Source organism: Sturnira hondurensis, unplaced genomic scaffold (assembly GCF_014824575.4).
Source record: "Sturnira hondurensis isolate 20B ecotype Veracruz unplaced genomic scaffold, ASM1482457v3 Scaffold0016617, whole genome shotgun sequence".
Lineage (NCBI taxonomy): Eukaryota > Metazoa > Chordata > Mammalia > Chiroptera > Phyllostomidae > Sturnira > Sturnira hondurensis.
Window position 1 is genome coordinate 4,877,099 of NW_028089248.1, and position 16,083 is coordinate 4,893,181.

General features: G+C 54.7%; 1 protein-coding gene across 1 annotated transcript in view; it reads left to right on the forward strand.

The window, feature by feature from the left end:
• The window catches only part of ITFG1 (integrin alpha FG-GAP repeat containing 1), a 75,175-nt gene that overhangs the window by 23,268 nt on the left and 35,824 nt on the right, over positions 1-16,083 (forward strand). Inside the window, exons 7-8 of the mRNA XM_037066382.1 lie at positions 13,882-13,943; positions 15,341-15,422. Coding sequence (XP_036922277.1) covers positions 13,882-13,943; positions 15,341-15,422 — 144 coding nt within the window. The remainder of the gene's footprint in view (positions 1-13,881; positions 13,944-15,340; positions 15,423-16,083) is intronic.

Genomic DNA, 16,083 nt, shown 5'->3' on the forward strand with positions numbered 1-16,083 from the left:
CATCTAAACAGATGCAGAAAATAACAGACCTTTTTTCAAGAATCCTGTCTATTTTTCTGGAAAATACAAATTAAACCGTTTCAGTCCTTAAGATAGCGGAAGGTTACCTTACAGCCCCCTCCTGAATGCATTCCTCTTGAACTGATTCAAATCCTGTTGTGAATAATTGTTGATCTTTATCAGGAAAGATGAAGAGCCCTGTTTTCTGAGAACTGCGGCTCAGTCCCCGACGCCGTCCCCTGCTCCCGGAGAGGACAGTGTGCGGCGACCCTAGGGGAGCAGGGCGAGCTTGTGCAGGTGCCCATGCGTCCCTGGCACTTGCATGCGTGTCCCCGACACGCCACAGTGAGACTCCCCGGGGCCATTCATCTGCCTTAATGAGACTGCCTGCCCTTGCTCATTCATAACTGGGAGTGAGTGCCCACTGTGGGGACCCGGGCTTCCCCACGGAAGCCCCTTCCGCACCCTCGCTCCACACACAGCCTGTCTGGGGTGGAGTCCAGTCGTCACTGTCCTCGTGGACTTGGAGAGCACTCTTTGAAGCGGACTGCACAGTCCCGTGGCAGGGCTCGAGACACTGGGGTCAGCAGGCCCGCAACAGGCCGTCACAGGTGGGCCTCAGCCCCCAGAAACCGTAGGAGAGGGCAGCTGACTTCTCAGCCTGCTGGAGACTTCTGGTGACCTAGGCGAGCATCTTACGGTGACTCCTTGTTGAAGGAAAATGGCGTGTGGCTCTGTTGTACTTCACCAAGTGACCTCGCTTCGTTTACCCTTTCTCACATTTTCACTGAGCTTATTTATTATCTGTTATCAGATGATACCGGTTAATTCACTGGCACCTTGGTAGCATTTGTCCTGTGCTGTGCAGCCTGCCCAAGTGGCCCTCGACCTGTGACCTGTGAGGGGGCCACACACCCACGCTGATCGGAAGCGCAGGGAGGAGCCCTCGCCCCTTCCTGACACGGAAGGTTCTTCCTGGTGCATGTGGTTCGGAGAACCAGGCTCCTGTGTCGGATTCGCGTTCGCCAAAACAGCCTGGTGTGGCAGCAGTCCTGGGGGTAGAAGGAGTGCCACCGAAACCATCACGGCTCCCGTGTCGCGGGGCCCCACTTGGTCACCAGAGGTGGCGGTGGCACTTTCCCAATTAGCATTCTGAACGGGGTGCCGCCAGTGAGTTGAATTTCTTGCCTGTCAGACAGGATCTGATTTATCTGGGGGCGTATTGTCTTGGTGACCTTGCTGGGTGTCTAATTTATTTTCAGGGAGAGGAACGGAGAAGGCAACCTGAATCAAGTTAATATTTTCTTCGTAGGGACAGACCGCCTCGGTTCTCTTCCAGCTTTTACAAATGACCATCATTAGAGGAAGTCACTGCTAACCGAAGTGAGCTGAGCGAACTTACAGAGCAAGCAAAGAGCAGCAGGTCCCCGAGTGGGGGTTGCTCGTGCTCTTCTCAAGAGCAAGAGTCAGAGCAACTGAGGGAGTTCAGCGGCCGTGTTTGCCTCTCACGAGGAGCCCCACACTTGAGCGCTGCAGTTTCCCCGGGAGTGTTTAGACGCCGTGTGAATGCACGCCTTTTCCCTTCCCTGCCTCGTGCCCCCGCCGACCACTGTCCCTCAGCGCCTCTGCACAGGCACTAGGGAGGAAGAGAGAGGGAATTCCAGTTCTCCGTGTTTCTCTCGACGTGCAGGAGTGGAGGGGTGCGTGCTGTTAGAAGCCTGGGTTCCAGGCCGCCCCCTCCAGTGCCCAGTGGGACAGGAGGGCCCGCCCACGTGCAGGCCACTCTGTCCGCAGGACGGGGAGTCAGGGAAGTGTCGAGAGAGCAGGTCATGCTTCCACGTGCTGGTGAACCAGAAATTCCTTCGAAGGCCCTTGTCTGACACGCAGCCTCCCAACTCGAAGGTGCCGTGTGATTGCTGTGCTCGGGGACCTTCAGGGCCTCCTCTCTGTCCTCCGAGTCCATACTGGCCCCTCAGTCTGCAGCCGGGGCCACTGGCCTCCGCGCCAGCCTTCTCCCGGAGCTCCCCACAGGCGCTCCGCCCTGCTTCCTCTGTGGGCTCTGGTCTTCTCGCTGCCCTGCCTGAGCCCCGAGGTCTCCTCTCCCTGGGGTCCCTCAGCCGGACATGGGGACCTGGACACCTTCTTACCCCGGGGCTGTCGTGCTTCATGCCCCCGGCCCCACCACGGCCCTCTGCTCGCCCCGGCCGTGGGCGTCCTGGCAGCACCTCGGACTCTGACGTGCAGACACTCTGTCCGCATACACCCACCCGAGCACCTGCAAGAGCACATGCGGTCACCAGCCTCAAGTCGAGCCCTCTGTCGCTCTCTCGTGGTGTCCAGCTGTGTCCTCATTTTGTCAGTTTGAAATGGGGGGCCCCGCTCCCACCCCGACACGTGCTGGTGCGCTGTCTCTCCCTTCCCTCTTCCATCTCCTCCTTCTCCCTCCCTCCACCTGCCTCCCCTGGAGAAGAAGGGGACGCACGCGTCTCAGCAGCTGCCCGCCCGCTCCGTCCTGGGGTGGCAGTTAGCAATGCGTGCTTGCTCCCAGCAGCCCAAGAGGCAGACGCAGGCCTCCCTCCTTGCCCTGCCCCCACATGCTTAAGAGGATGCACAGGGACCCCCGCGTGGGACCTGCTGCTGGCAGGTGCACTGAGTAGGGGAGTCTTCCTGGCAACTGTGCGATGTACAGGGCATCAGCAGATAGCTCGGACACTGGGCCGGCGTGGGCCGGGGGCCGGGGCGACATCAGGAGCAGGCTGCGGCACGTGGCTGGGCGGCTCCCCACACCTGCTCGCTCAATGTAGACGTGTCTTTCATCGGACACCCAGATGCGTGCTGCTGACCGTGAGCGCAGACAGCAGGACCGGGCTTTCTGCACCAATGGAGGGGAGTTTCTGAGACTCAGCCTCTTTGACGGCATTTTGAAACGGAATATCTCTACTATTAATAGAACCCTGGAGGAGAAACTCGATCTTTAAGCAGCACTCGGTTCCCCTAGATACTTGCCTTGCACTGGCTCCATGACAATAAAAACGGCATTGTACTTCGTCACACAGCGCTTCCCGCGTGGGGGATAAGCCCCAGACAGCACGCACTCGTCTCCTGAAAACCCCTTCCCGTCGATCTGCGCCGACCTTTCAGCTGTTGGCCTGCTCTTAATGGGTTCAGGCTGCAGCACAGACTCAGGTCGGGCCGTCTGCCCAAGCCCCCACCCAAGTCCACAGTGTGACTGCTGGGTCTTTTCGTCCGAGTGACAGTTGATGGCGTCACTGAGCAGCAGGTGTTATGCCAATTGACTCAAGCAACCATAGTAGTTCATCGTAGTTTAATGCCCAGTGTAATGGACGTACAATAAGGAGCTTAAATTGTTCGGATTATTATCTGATCCACATTCAAGATGAACTAAGTCCATTTCTATCCATCGTAGTTGGTTTACTATGAACTTCAAGTCTGTTAATTTTAAATGTTCCGGACCTTGAAACTGGCATCGGTGCATTGAGAAAAATATAAAACTAACGCTCTACTTAAGTCATTTTGGCCATATGTTTACATTTCTCGTAGTAGAAGCTACCTATGCTCAGAGTGGACTCTGCCTTCAAATCATACATACAGCAGCCTGCAAAGCCAGGATTTCAAAAAGGAACCTCTGGCTGCACTATTCCTGCCCTTCCCTAAAACCACGAGGGCTGGTTTCCCACTGACGCATCTTGGAAAGCCCGCTGCAGTCACCGAATGAGAAGACGTTGAATTGCAAGTGACTACGGACCCCCTCTCGTCGTTTCAGAGCCAAGGACCTCGGACACCGCACGTGGGAGTCGGCAGCTGCGCGAGTGTTGGAGAGTGCCGTCAGCCCCCACGTGTAGGAATAGGGTCGTTAAAACCAGGGCAAACTGAGCTAAACACAGACAGTTCTACACACTCAAGAGATCATCTTTTTTTTTTTTTTTAATTCCGTTTTCTGAAAGAACCTTCGCTGCAGGGCCTCAGACACGTCCCGGACAGTTGCCCTGTTCTGGGAAACCACGTGGTACCTGGGACAAGACCGCTGTGTCTCTGATTTCTCCGGCCTTGACCTAAAGTGAAGTGGGATTTTATTTCTGAAATAAACCTTGAGTGGCACTAGCCTGTGTCGGCGAGTCACGACAGAGTTCAAAGCAAAGCTGTCAGGAGCACAGAGCGAGTCTGGGCAGTGCGGCCGGCAGCTGCCTTCCCCGTGCCTATCCATTAGCAACGAGGATCGGTGTGCCAAACGCGCGCACACTTTCTTTCTCGAAAGCCACACTGACCCTGTCTGCAGGGTGGCTCGGTTGAACCCAGCTTTAACACTTCTGTCTTCTCAGGCCGGAGTTACTTTTTCATGACCATTAAAAATGCGAGACCGGTGAGAGGATTGAGTGGGCTCCCCTACAAAACCANTTCTGAAATAAACCTTGAGTGGCACTAGCCTGTGTCGGCGAGTCACGACAGAGTTCAAAGCAAAGCTGTCAGGAGCGCAGAGCGAGTCTGGGCGGTGCGGCCGGCAGCTGCCTTCCCCGTGCCTATCCATTAGCAACAAGGATCGGTGTGCCAAACGTGCGCACACTTTCTTTCTCGAAAGCCACACTGACCCTGTCTGCAGGGTGGCTCGGTTGAACCCAGCTTTAACACTTCTGTCTTCTCAGGCCGGAGTTACTTTTTCATGACCATTAAAAATGCGAGACCGGTGAGAGGATTGAGTGGGCTCCCCTACAAAACCACGTGGGTGTGAACTACCAAACACGGAGGAAGGCATTCTGAGCACCTGCTGCTCCCGGGGAAGCCCCCCCCCCGACCACAGAGCATCTTTGGGGTCCCCCCAGGGCCCAGGGCCGTTCCAGCACACATGCCAAAGGACACACATGCTCACTGTCCCGGAGGATGAGGCCCCACCCGTGTTCACAGTGGAGGGCATGGTGTGGCGGAGCGGACTTCAGTGAAAAGTTGTTTTCAACGAGCCCTGGTTGCTCGCGGCTTCGCTCCCCCAACGCGGAAACAGCAGAGCGCTTGATGGAGTCTGTCCGGAATTCCGCAGTCTTGTAATGACAAACTTTACATTCATTGTAACAAAGTCACTTTTTCCATGAAAATTTCACACTTCGTTTTATTGCTTACTTATGTTCATAAACATCTACCGCCCAGCCATTTTGACATGTGCATTTCAGTGGCGTGAACTGCGTTCCTGGTAGGGCCCACCACCCCGAAATTCCGCACCCCCCCAAGTAAGCAGAACTTCCCCGCTCCCCCCACTGCTCTTTGCAGCCTCGGCGCACCGCTTTCTGCCTCCTGGGTTCCAAGCGCTCGGAGCGACCCATCGAAGTGGACTCACCAGGGAGCCGGCTGTTGGTGTCCACTCATCTCACTGCCCTGACATCCTCCGGGTTCACCCACATCGTGGCGCGTATCAGAATCCCCTCTTCAAGGTGGAACTGCCTTCCACCGCACGGACCCGCCACCTCTCTCTCTTTCAGCTCTGTCTGTCAGCGGACGCCCGGACTGCTTGCACGCTTCCGCTGTCTGAATGATGCTTTCAGCTGTCTGGGTGGATATCCAGGAGCAGAATCCCTGGATCACTTGGCAATCCTGTTTTCAGTTGAAAATGGCTTTACCATTCTCATTCTCACCGACAAGGTGCAAGGGTTCCAATCTCCCCACAGACTTGCCAACACTTGTTACTTTTTGTTTTCTGCGTAGCACCCATCCTGAGAGTGCAGTGCGGGGTCTCCCTGTAGTTTCGAAGCGTATCTCCCTAAGGCTCAGCCTCTTTTATGGCGCTTACTGGCTGTTGACTGGCTCTTGGGAGAAACGCCCGTTCAGGCCCCTTGTCCCTGTATGAATCAGGCGGTTTTCGGTGCTCGGAGTTGCAGGGTCTGTGTGGACCCGGCATGTTGCTCCTTTGTCAGGTGCGTGACGTGTGTGTGTTTCCTCCCAGTCCGTGGGAGGCCTCTGCTCCGTCGCTACTGCCTTCTGATGCCATTTTTCAAGTCTCTCGTGAAGCCCAGCTGGTCCTCGGTTGCCTCTGTGGCCTTGGCCTTTGGTGTGCTGGCCGGGAGATCCTTGCCAGATCCAGTGTTGTGAAGCCTTCCCTCTGTGTTGTCTCGGGTTTTCCACGTCGGGTCTGAGTTAATTTTTGTGTGCGGCCTTAGACCGGGGTCCAGCCTCGTTCTGTCGCCTGTGGAGAGTCGGTTATCTCAGTGCGACTTGTCACCCCCCCGCCGGGCAGCCCTGGCGTCTGTGTCAGAAATCATTTCACCGTCATTCTGAGGGCGTATCGCTGGGCTCTCCATTCCGGTCCGCGGATTTTGTGTCTGTCTTCATGCTGATATCACGCTGTTTCCATCACTGCAGCTTCGGGGTCAGTGTTGAATCGGAAGGTGTGGACCCTCCAACCTTTCTCGTTTATGGGATCGTTGGGCCGTCTGCCGGCGCCTGGAACCGCGCCGACTCCGGCAGGGCCGGTTCTGCCCAGCAGGGCCGGTTCTGCCCAGCAGGGGTCGCTCTCCGGGTAACATGGGAGAAACTCACCAAGCTTTCCTGTCCGGCTCAACGAGCCGTTTCTCTCTCGTTTTTGGTTGGGCTTTCGTCGGGTTTTCAGTTTCAGTAGGTGGTGTTCGATTCCTCTCGTCAGGCCCTTTGACATTAAAAAAGAAAGGTTAAATCTCTCCTCGTTGCCGCGAAGGCTCTTCGCATGACCTTTAACAGCGTCCACCGTTACGGCTGCACTCCGCTTCCCAAGGCAGAGAAGACAGCCAAGAGAAGGTTCATCAGAGGTTTACTCGTCGCTGAGGTTTGCTATTTATATTACAGCTGTCAGTTCTCCGTGTCGCTGAAGATACACGTTCGGGGTTGATGTTAAGTTTCTTAAATTACTTCACGTAGCTGTGTGAAAGGAAGCTTTACTGCGTCTCACATGTACCTAATTTCCATGTTTAATCACTGCTGTACTTGTTTTTGCTTCAAAAAATATATCATTTCACACATGGGGTTTAATTAAATTTCATAATCTTGAGGAACTATTTATTTCTCACAGTTATCATTTACTCAGATTTTGTATGGCTTTGTGAGCGATTTTATTTTAACATTTTATTTATTTATTTTTGGAGAGAGGAGAGAGGAAGGGAGGGAGAGAAACATCAGCCGGGTACCTCTCGGGGGCCCCCAGGCAGGGACCTGGCCCCAGCCCAGGCCCTGCCCAGGAGTCGAACCTGCGACCGTTCAGTCGGCTGCGCCACACCAACCAGGGGGAGCAGTTTGTTCATGGTCGGGTGCCCTTGGTGTGCGTGTTATAGTAACAAGGTGAACGCTACCTGGTGCTCGTTTCTGAGTGAGTTAGAAGCCAGAAGCATGTCTCGTTGTTTTAATAAGTTGCGTCAACTGGAAGTTTCTAAATGATTATTTAGTTTAGGCTTATTCCATACATCAAGAGGGTCATACACAGTCCGGCGTCACATGTCGGTCATTGCCAGGTGTCCCTGATGTCAGTGCCGTGCCGTCGGACGCTGCCCTTGCCTGCGGGGCTCCACTCGGCAGGAGTGTCACCTTCTTGGCTCGGCCGTCAGCACTGGCCGGGCTGTGGGGGCTCTTCCTCTCAGTTCCTGTCACATGTGTCACAGCTCCAGCACAGCCTCGCCCACATGGCTTGTCCCCCCACCCGTGTCCTCCAGGGACAAGACATCCCTTCGAGGCAAGGAGCGTGCCTCAGCTGCGCTTCTCCAGCACCTGGGCGCAGGGGGTGCTGGGTGGCTGGGGGTGCGCCACCGAGGAGAGCCCTAGAGGCCCTCCTGTGCGACCACGCCCCCCACAGGCCGGACGGCTCCGGGGAGATCGGCGCTTTGCTGTGCTTTCTCCAACCTGCGGGGACTGACTGGGCTGTGGGTGTTTTCTCACCACACTGCTCTGGATTCAGCACAGATCTTCCTTCCAGCAAGTTCCAGAAGCGAAGTGCAGAAACCGGTAGATGGATCATCTCATTAAGGGCACTGTCGTCAGTGGCAGGAAGCTCTTCTCTGGTGTCTGGTGCTCAGCAAGGACACAGACCAGTTGGGGGAGGAGACGGCGCACGCGTCGGGGGTGTCTGGGCTGGACGGGGCCCGCGGCCCACGGCCCATGGCGAGAGGCCCGCTTGTGAGCGACAGGGGTGCAGGCCACCCACAAGACTGGCTGGGTGTGTGTCCCTGCACCGCCCGAGGGCCGGCCGCCCTCTGCTGCCTGCTGCCCCGCCTGATGCTCCACGGCGTGCTGGGACGGGGCTGTCCCAGACAGACAGACAGAGAGACAGCTGCCACACATGTGTGGCAGAACGCTCATCGCCTTGAGCGACTCGTGCCACTTAAACAAATTGTTTCAGGCTGAGTTTGACTTTGGGTGACTAGCCACTGTTTCTGTGAGCAACACTGAGGTTTCTTCTGTAACACACACGCCCGGAAGTAGGAGCCCGTCGGGTAGCGAAAATTAAAAATTCTGTTAGAAATGAAATGACTCAGGAGACAGAAATGCATGAAAGGTAACATTTGACGGGAAAGAACTTTACCATCAGCACAAACACGGTCTTCTCATTCAGAGCCGCAGGTACCCAGAAACCCAAGATGCCTGTTCCGCTGCCTGAGGAGCCGTTTTGGGGTAGGAATGTTTGTGCGAGCAGCTGTTGAAAAACGAGCAGCTGTGACATCTTTATGAAGCTGTAGGTGAGGCCTAGGTGGACTCAGCAGTCCTTACCTGTGGTAAGAGCAGATCTGGATTCTGAGTGAAAGGGGCTAATGCAGGTGGGTAACCGTGCCGTGTAAACCAAATGGATGCAGACAGACTTGCCTGCCCAAACAAAGCGCCTGTGCCAGCGTCGTCTTAGAACTTGTGGTGCTGACCATCGGTCCGGTTCACTCAGGGAAGTTCGCTCTGATGAGCACCGACAGGAAACCTGGAAATCTCCGCGGCCTGGCGCCGCGTCCCTGTTCTGCAGCTCTCGCCGTGGTGCGGGTCCTCACCCCAATGAGGCCCTTCCTTCGCGCCTGGAACACGGGGCTCTGCGGGCAGTCGGCGTGTCTTCCCCTGCCGGGACTTTGAATTAATGTCCGTTAATCCGAGGAAAGCTGACGAGATGGGCAGTCTCGCACCCGCAGACTCCCCCAGGCTCCTCGGGCCTGCCCTCGCTGGAATGGGGGAAGTGTGCCCTCCGTGGAGACAGGCAGACCCCTCCAGGACTGCAACAGTTACTGAGCCTTTGAGGCCCTTTAATTTTCCATCGTCACCTTGGCTGCATTTCTCTTAAAACCTCAACTCACAGTCGTAAGAATTAAGCCCCTGAGATAGGAACGCAGTGGTCAGGACACACCCCTTCCTCATCGGCCGATGGTGCTCGTGCAGTGGCCAGGGGTCCCCCCTCCCACGTGCCACTCCGGACCTTGGACAGGCGTCCATCAGCTCGTTGGCCAGCAGCTCGCTGCTTGCAGTTGACTGTGTTCACCTACGATTTTCATGTTCATGCGGGATCGGAAGTAAATTCAACTTCTCTTCCTTACAACGGAAGGACTTCTGACCATGATTTGACTGCAGGGGGAAGGTGGGCAGGAGTGCGCTTACTTCCCCCCAGCAGGAAGGGCTTTCGGTCCCCAGTGACATGCACCTGCCCCAGAGGGCGCATCCGAGGCTCTCCCTGTGCCCCTGTGCTCCCACGTCAGAGGCGATCAGAGCTCCGCTGCGCATCCGAGTCTCCCGCCAGCCGGGGGCTTCAGGGCAGGGGAGAGAGACAGAGGGCAGGGAAGTCTAGATAGGAGCTCATGCACCTAAAAACTGAGACTTTAAAGTGGTTTCTGGAACTCGATTCCTTCTAAGAACGGGACCTTGTCACCAGGAACCTATTCAGACTGGCCCCTGGGTTGACCTGAGGAGTCTGTGCACCTGGGCAGCACGTGGGCAGCGTGATTTGATCAGGGGAAGTCCGGATGCAGGCCTGGTCCTCTGCAAACAAGTGCGCCCTGAAGCTGCTCTGTCCGAGGCTTCACACTGAGTCTGTAGGCACGGCTCCTTTGTGTTGCCCATAATGCCCCAGCTAGGGCCCTACGCTTGGCATAGCAGACCTGCTTAGGTTGAGCATTTAACCTTCTGGGGAGCAACTCTGCTCTTGCCGTGAAGCCCTGGTGTGGGTCCACAGCTTCCTGGTCCTCCCGCCAGAACAGAGCCTCTGTGTGCGCTGCCCGGGAGGCCTCTGGCCGTCACGCTCTGCTCTGCGTTCCTGTCGCCACACTCGGCCTTTGTGTCCTCGTTTCCTCAGTGGAGCATAGCAGTGGCTCCGTGGTCTGCACCCTTAGAGTCAACCTCATATTTCTCACGGAGCCTGACATGTTGTGCCCTCTGGTGTATCGCCTCCCACCGAGCACCACCCTCGACAGCCCCAGGAGAGAAGAGCAAGGCCGTCCGCGCTGCTTTGGGCCAGCCCTGTGCCAGCGGGTGCCGTGCCTGGGTCCCAGGGTCCCATCATCTGCTTCCCCGACCCCTGCCCCTCCCACTGTGGCGGAGCTTCCCTGGGCAGCACACTCTGAGGTGGGGTTAGTGGGCCGGAAGCCGAGTTTGGGGAGCACTGTTACTGGCAGTGCCGCTGGAAGGACGTGGAGGAAGCAGAGGCAGGCTCCCAGTCAGGGTCGGGCTGTGGGCAGAGCCGCCCTGCAGGGCTGCGGAGCCGTGCCTGGGGTCTGGCCCCCGTCCCCCTGGGCTGACCAGCACAAAGGATGCGGCCTTTGGCCAGGGGGCCCTTCCAGCCAGAGCTGCTCCGAAGGCCAGAGCTTCCCGAGGTCAGCAGCACCTCCAGTGCCCAGGGCCTTCGTGCTGCAGCCCCGAGGGGCGGGGCGGGCACTAAGAACATTTCCTTCCCCTTCGCTGTGCGGATAATTGCTCTGAACCGTGTGGGAGGCTGAGGGTGTGACTGCGTCGTGGACCAGGACACTTTCTGGCTCTCATTTTACTCTCATTCTGTTCAAAGCCTGAGGCATCGTTCTTCATATTGAATTGTTAATAATTAATTGTCACTATTTTTATTTCTCCATAAAATGAATCATTTATTTTCTGTAAGCTCTGCACATGATTGAATAGTGAAATGAATTTTTAAAACCAATTTTGCAAGGTACTTCCAATCCCTTGTCTCATGTCACTGATTTTCAAGTCTTAGTAAATAGCTAGTGAAACTATGAAAATACGATCGGCAAAGACCAGGTGTTATAACTCATAAATTTCTAAACAGGAATGAAACCACAGGAGTCCCATCATGTTTCACCTTTTATGCAGCTATGTTGAGGCTAACACAACATCAACAGGAAAAAACGTTCCGTCGTTTTCCCAGGATGGTGATGGGCTGCTGGGAGCCAGCCACCCCCCCACCCCCCCCACCCCCCTCCCTCTGCTCGGCCGCTGGTGCCGAGGGAGTCGGCCCTTGGGAGGCAGCACAGCCACCGGCCTGCTCGGCAGGCCTTCGATCCCCTGCTGCAGAGACGCCTCCTCGGTTCCCCTCAGATGGGTTAAGAATTTAACAGTGCGGTGTTGCCGGTTTGAAACGATTCGCCCGAGTCCTATTAAGCACTAGCATAATTGCCCCTCTCCCGGATTTGGCTTCTTCCAAATCGCCCCGCGCTTGCTCCAACACAGCTCTCCGAGATTCTGCAAAATGTCTGTGGCCGGTAATCCCTAATCACTTCCTAATGCTGATTGTCTACAGTTTCAGATAATATAAAAATGTAACAGCTTTTAAACATTCTTAGTACAGTAGTCACTGTCATAAGTAGAGATTAAAAAACTCATTTTCATGAAATGCTAAAGCATCAGGCCCTTCTTTTCCCAAGACTTCCCACTTGAAGATGCAACAAAGTAACCATTTTAGACAGCCTAAGCGACTCGGCCTCAATGTAGCATTCAGTCATTCGCCAGCCATTTGAACACACACCAGGTCCCTGCACATGGGAACCGGAGAAATAGGAAGGTCCACTGGGCATGACTCCTCCCCGCAAGGAGCTCGGGTGATAGGGAACGAAACCAGAATGTCACAGTGCAGTGTGTCCTCGGCCCCGGGGCAGTGGGGACATGATCCTGGAACGACAGCACAGGGAAAGCTATGCCAAGACAGAACAGGGGCCCCCCCAGGAGGGGCGGGGACATGTGCGCTCATTTTGGAGGCTCAGTTCACCAGGTGACTGGGCGCCACGCAGAGTCACTGGTGTTTTCTGGCAAGGGAGAGGCAGGAAGTGAGTCTGGGTGCAGGTGCAGGCCTTCCTGGGACAGGTGTGGAGGCTCGCCCTGCATCCCGGAAGACAGGAATGAGACCTCGTTTGTACCTGTTTGTTTCTGTCATGCTGGAGGGGTGCAGAAGGGGACAGTGTTTGGGAGACCTCCTGGATCGGGGTGTCAAACTCGTTTCCACTGGGGGCCACAGGTGCCTTCAAAGGGCCAGATGTAATTTCACGTCCTTAACAGTTAAGGGTAGTTACATTTACACAGTCCTGAAATTAGTTCGGGCGTTTGAAGGCGACCGCGAGGCTGGTGTGGCCCCCAGTGAAAATGAGTGTGACACCCCTGTCCTAGATGAGTGCAGAATAAACCCTCCCTGGGGCATGCATTTGGCAGAGGAGAGAAACCGTCTTCATAAAGGACTGTGTTTCTGCGTCCTGGGCAAAGCCACCTTGGTGTGGTGAGGACACGTGCAGAGATGGCGACCCGGGGGCCTCAGGGGCAGGGTCACTCACCATGTCGGGAGTGCTGAGTCCAACTGGTAATAGAAGCCAGCAAATGACTTAGCTTCACGGGGGGGGGGGGGGGTGCAAAATATTTATTGTAATTACTACCTAAACTAGCTTCATTAAATTCACATGAAATCTTTACAGAAAGCACATTAAAATACGAGTAACAGTTCTCTAAACGTATTTAATGGGGGAAAAACCTTTTCTTTAAAGTAGCCGTGGTCTTACATTACTCTGGATAATTTCCGTTTTTACAGCCCAATAGAATAATGCCACTGCAATATGCCTGTGAGTCAACCCCTCGCTGTAAAACCCTCAGAAGTCTCACAGTGGGACTGCCTCCAGGCGGGCATCTCGGCCGCCGGGAGGGGTCTGTGGGCCGCCCCAGCTTCGCCGGAGTGGCACATACAACTCGCTGTTGGCCTGTTGTTTTAATTTCGTTGACATTATTGTGCTTTTCAATAAAACAACTTTCTTCAGTTAGAATATATGGAGATGACTTTCTGCTCCTCAAAGTTTGAAATATAACCTGCCATTCATTTAATATGGGTGCTGACGATTGTGGGGGCTGTAATGGTGCCATTTAAAATAGTGCTCAAACCTGAGTGTGATGCTGCTTTAGGGGAGGAAGCAAAGTGTGGCTATGATGAGAATGTCTTTTCTTAAAATATGGCCTACCGTATGTTTAAGATTTTTTTCAACCGAGTAAGCGTGAAGCTGTAATCGGCTCTGTCCAGCGGCGGGTGACCTGGGCAGCCTCCGCCCAGCCACCGGGAGGGCGCCGGGAGGGCGCCGGAGGGCTGTGCGGCCTGGAAGAGGGGCTGGTTTGGGCGCCTGGACACCTCTTCTTCGGGGAAGGGGAAAGGCAAGGGTGTTATTACACTGCACCTTCTTTCTGGGGGGATGGAGGTCCCCCACCTGTTACCTAGGTCACCCCCCTGGTGCTGGGGCGCTCCCTTTAAGTGCATTTTCCTTAATTGTAGTCATACAAAGTCATCTTTTCTTTGATGGTATCAAGCTCATTAAAATATAACTTAAAATATGTTTGAGCACAACTGTATGAATAGCTGTTTTTATGTATTGCATTTCCTCCGTTTTTAAACACACACATCAGTCACAAAACTTAACAATGCGGTTATTTTCCTTCTAGATTTATTCCTCACGACATTGTCTGCCTCGGGTACCTCCCAGTTCGAGATATGGAAAAACGTGGTAAGAAGCCTTTTCTCTGAAGCATTTTTAAATGATGACTTTCAGTGAGAGCACACAGGTTCCGACAATGGAGTGAAAGCGGTTGCTTGGCCGTTTGGTCTCGGCACTAAATAGAGCAACTTTAAGAGCCTTTGGCTGCGTGGCTGCGTTCAGGCTGCCGGCCGTGCTGCCGGAGAGAATGCATCACTCAGCACCAGCCCTCGGCAGGCGCTTGGGCGGGCCTGCCGGTCTCTCCATCGGTCCGCGCTGACGCCCATGCCGCTGTTGACAGGGCGCCTGCTGGGCTGTCAGCTGCTGAGAGAGGGGACTGGCACTTCATCTGTCCCCACCATGCCGTAGAGAAGAAAAGCCTTTTTGAAAGATCAATTCCTCTTCTTTGCCATGAGGCTTATATAGAAAAAAACTAAGAAGAAAACAGATACTAAACTTACCGCCTAGGTGACCAAGATTAAGGAGTCTTTCTCGGTATGTGTGTGTGTGTGCACACGTGTATTTTTGTTTTAATTGCAAGTAGAAGATTCCCAAACTGGAGTCATGATTTTGTTTTATTTGTAGCTTGATACAGATTATATGAAAGAATAATCAATGAAGAATAAACCAGCTAGATCTTAAAGCTGAATTTCAGGCTCCGTAGGAAAGGTAGGGCCCGAGGACGGGCCAGGTGGGCCGGCTGCCGCACACCCAGTCCCAGGCACGTTCCTCCGGCCCGCAGAGGGCCTCCGCCACGGAGGGCCGGCCAGGGCTCCACGTGGAGCTGTGTGGGAGGGGCCCGGCATGCCGTGGGCACCGGCAGGTTTTAGAGGCATATCTCTTCATTTCCAGCTGTTTCCTGGTGATTGTCTTTTATTCAGTCCACATTAAGTCCTTACCGTTTATTGATTTTTATTTATAAGTTACTGGTGAAAACTAAGCCGATGTAAGAAATGCGAAGCACAAGCTTGTGGAGAGAGATTCATTAGTAGCCATCCCTGGTGGTGCAGGGGGAGGGGCAGAGCTTGGCTTGCAGGTGGCCAGAGCTCCTGGGCACAGTGCCGGGCAGGTGCTCGCGGCTCCTTGGTGGGGACACGCTGTGAGGTCACGTGTGCAAACACTTCCAGTGGTAAACACTTGCAGGTTTAACAACCCAGTGGGCAGTGCTGCAGTCCCTGGAGGCAGTGTGGAGGGCGGGTGTTCAGCTCTGCGCGACACGAGGCGGCCTGGGGAGCGGTGCAGACACACGTGCTCGCCCATGTGTGGCACTTACTTGTTTCCTGGTGACAAGGGAGCCGCACATTGCAACGGTCTTTATGTGGCGCAGCAAAAGCCTGAAATTACTTATTTCCCCGCTTTAGTTAAGACGCTGTATTTCACACTTGGTAATTACGATGGCCTAATCCAGTATTCTCCGCCTTGCACAGGACGGGAGCTTCTCTCTCGGCACCGAACTTCAGGCGCCACAGACCCTGGTGGTGGTCGGGCAGTCGGCCTTCGCAGACTTCGGTAAGGCCTTCCTTCCCCTTCCACTCTCCCCTCCCGGCGACCCGGTCGCGGTCCTTCCTTGCGCCCGAACGTCACTGCAGCCTGGTCACGGCCGAGCCGCAGCAGGCGTTGTACAAGTCGCCTAACGGAGATTTCAGCGTGGGTCTCCTGCTGTGTGGGAATTCAGTTTCGTCGTGTTGCGTGTCACTTTGACCTAGAGCACATCTCTGGTGCCCAGTTTACGGTCTTTGGCACAGACTGCCCCGTAGTAGGACACGTGCCATCATTCTCTCACTTGCTGGTTGACCTGAGTGGCCAGATCAGTGATGGCAGGCCTGTCTGCAGGTGGGCCCACGTGCGTCTGGGGCTGTGCGTGGGCTGCTAAGGGCCCGCCCTTAACAAAGTTGTTAGCAGCTTCAAATTTTTTTTAATTGCACTAGACATGGACACTTACAAGTTGGTATTTTTAAATGTGCGGAATACAGGATATAGTCAGTTGAGAAACACTGTAGCTCTTCCCTGTTTGTAATAACCTGAGGTGGGGTATGAGTAGGCGTTTTTAACGTACCAGTAAACTTTAAGTGAGTTCCCACAACGTCTGCTTAAAAGTCCGTGTGTTCTTAGTTGAGTGTTATCAAAAAGTAAGATTGCATGAGTCCCGAAAAGCAGATGGCACTGAATA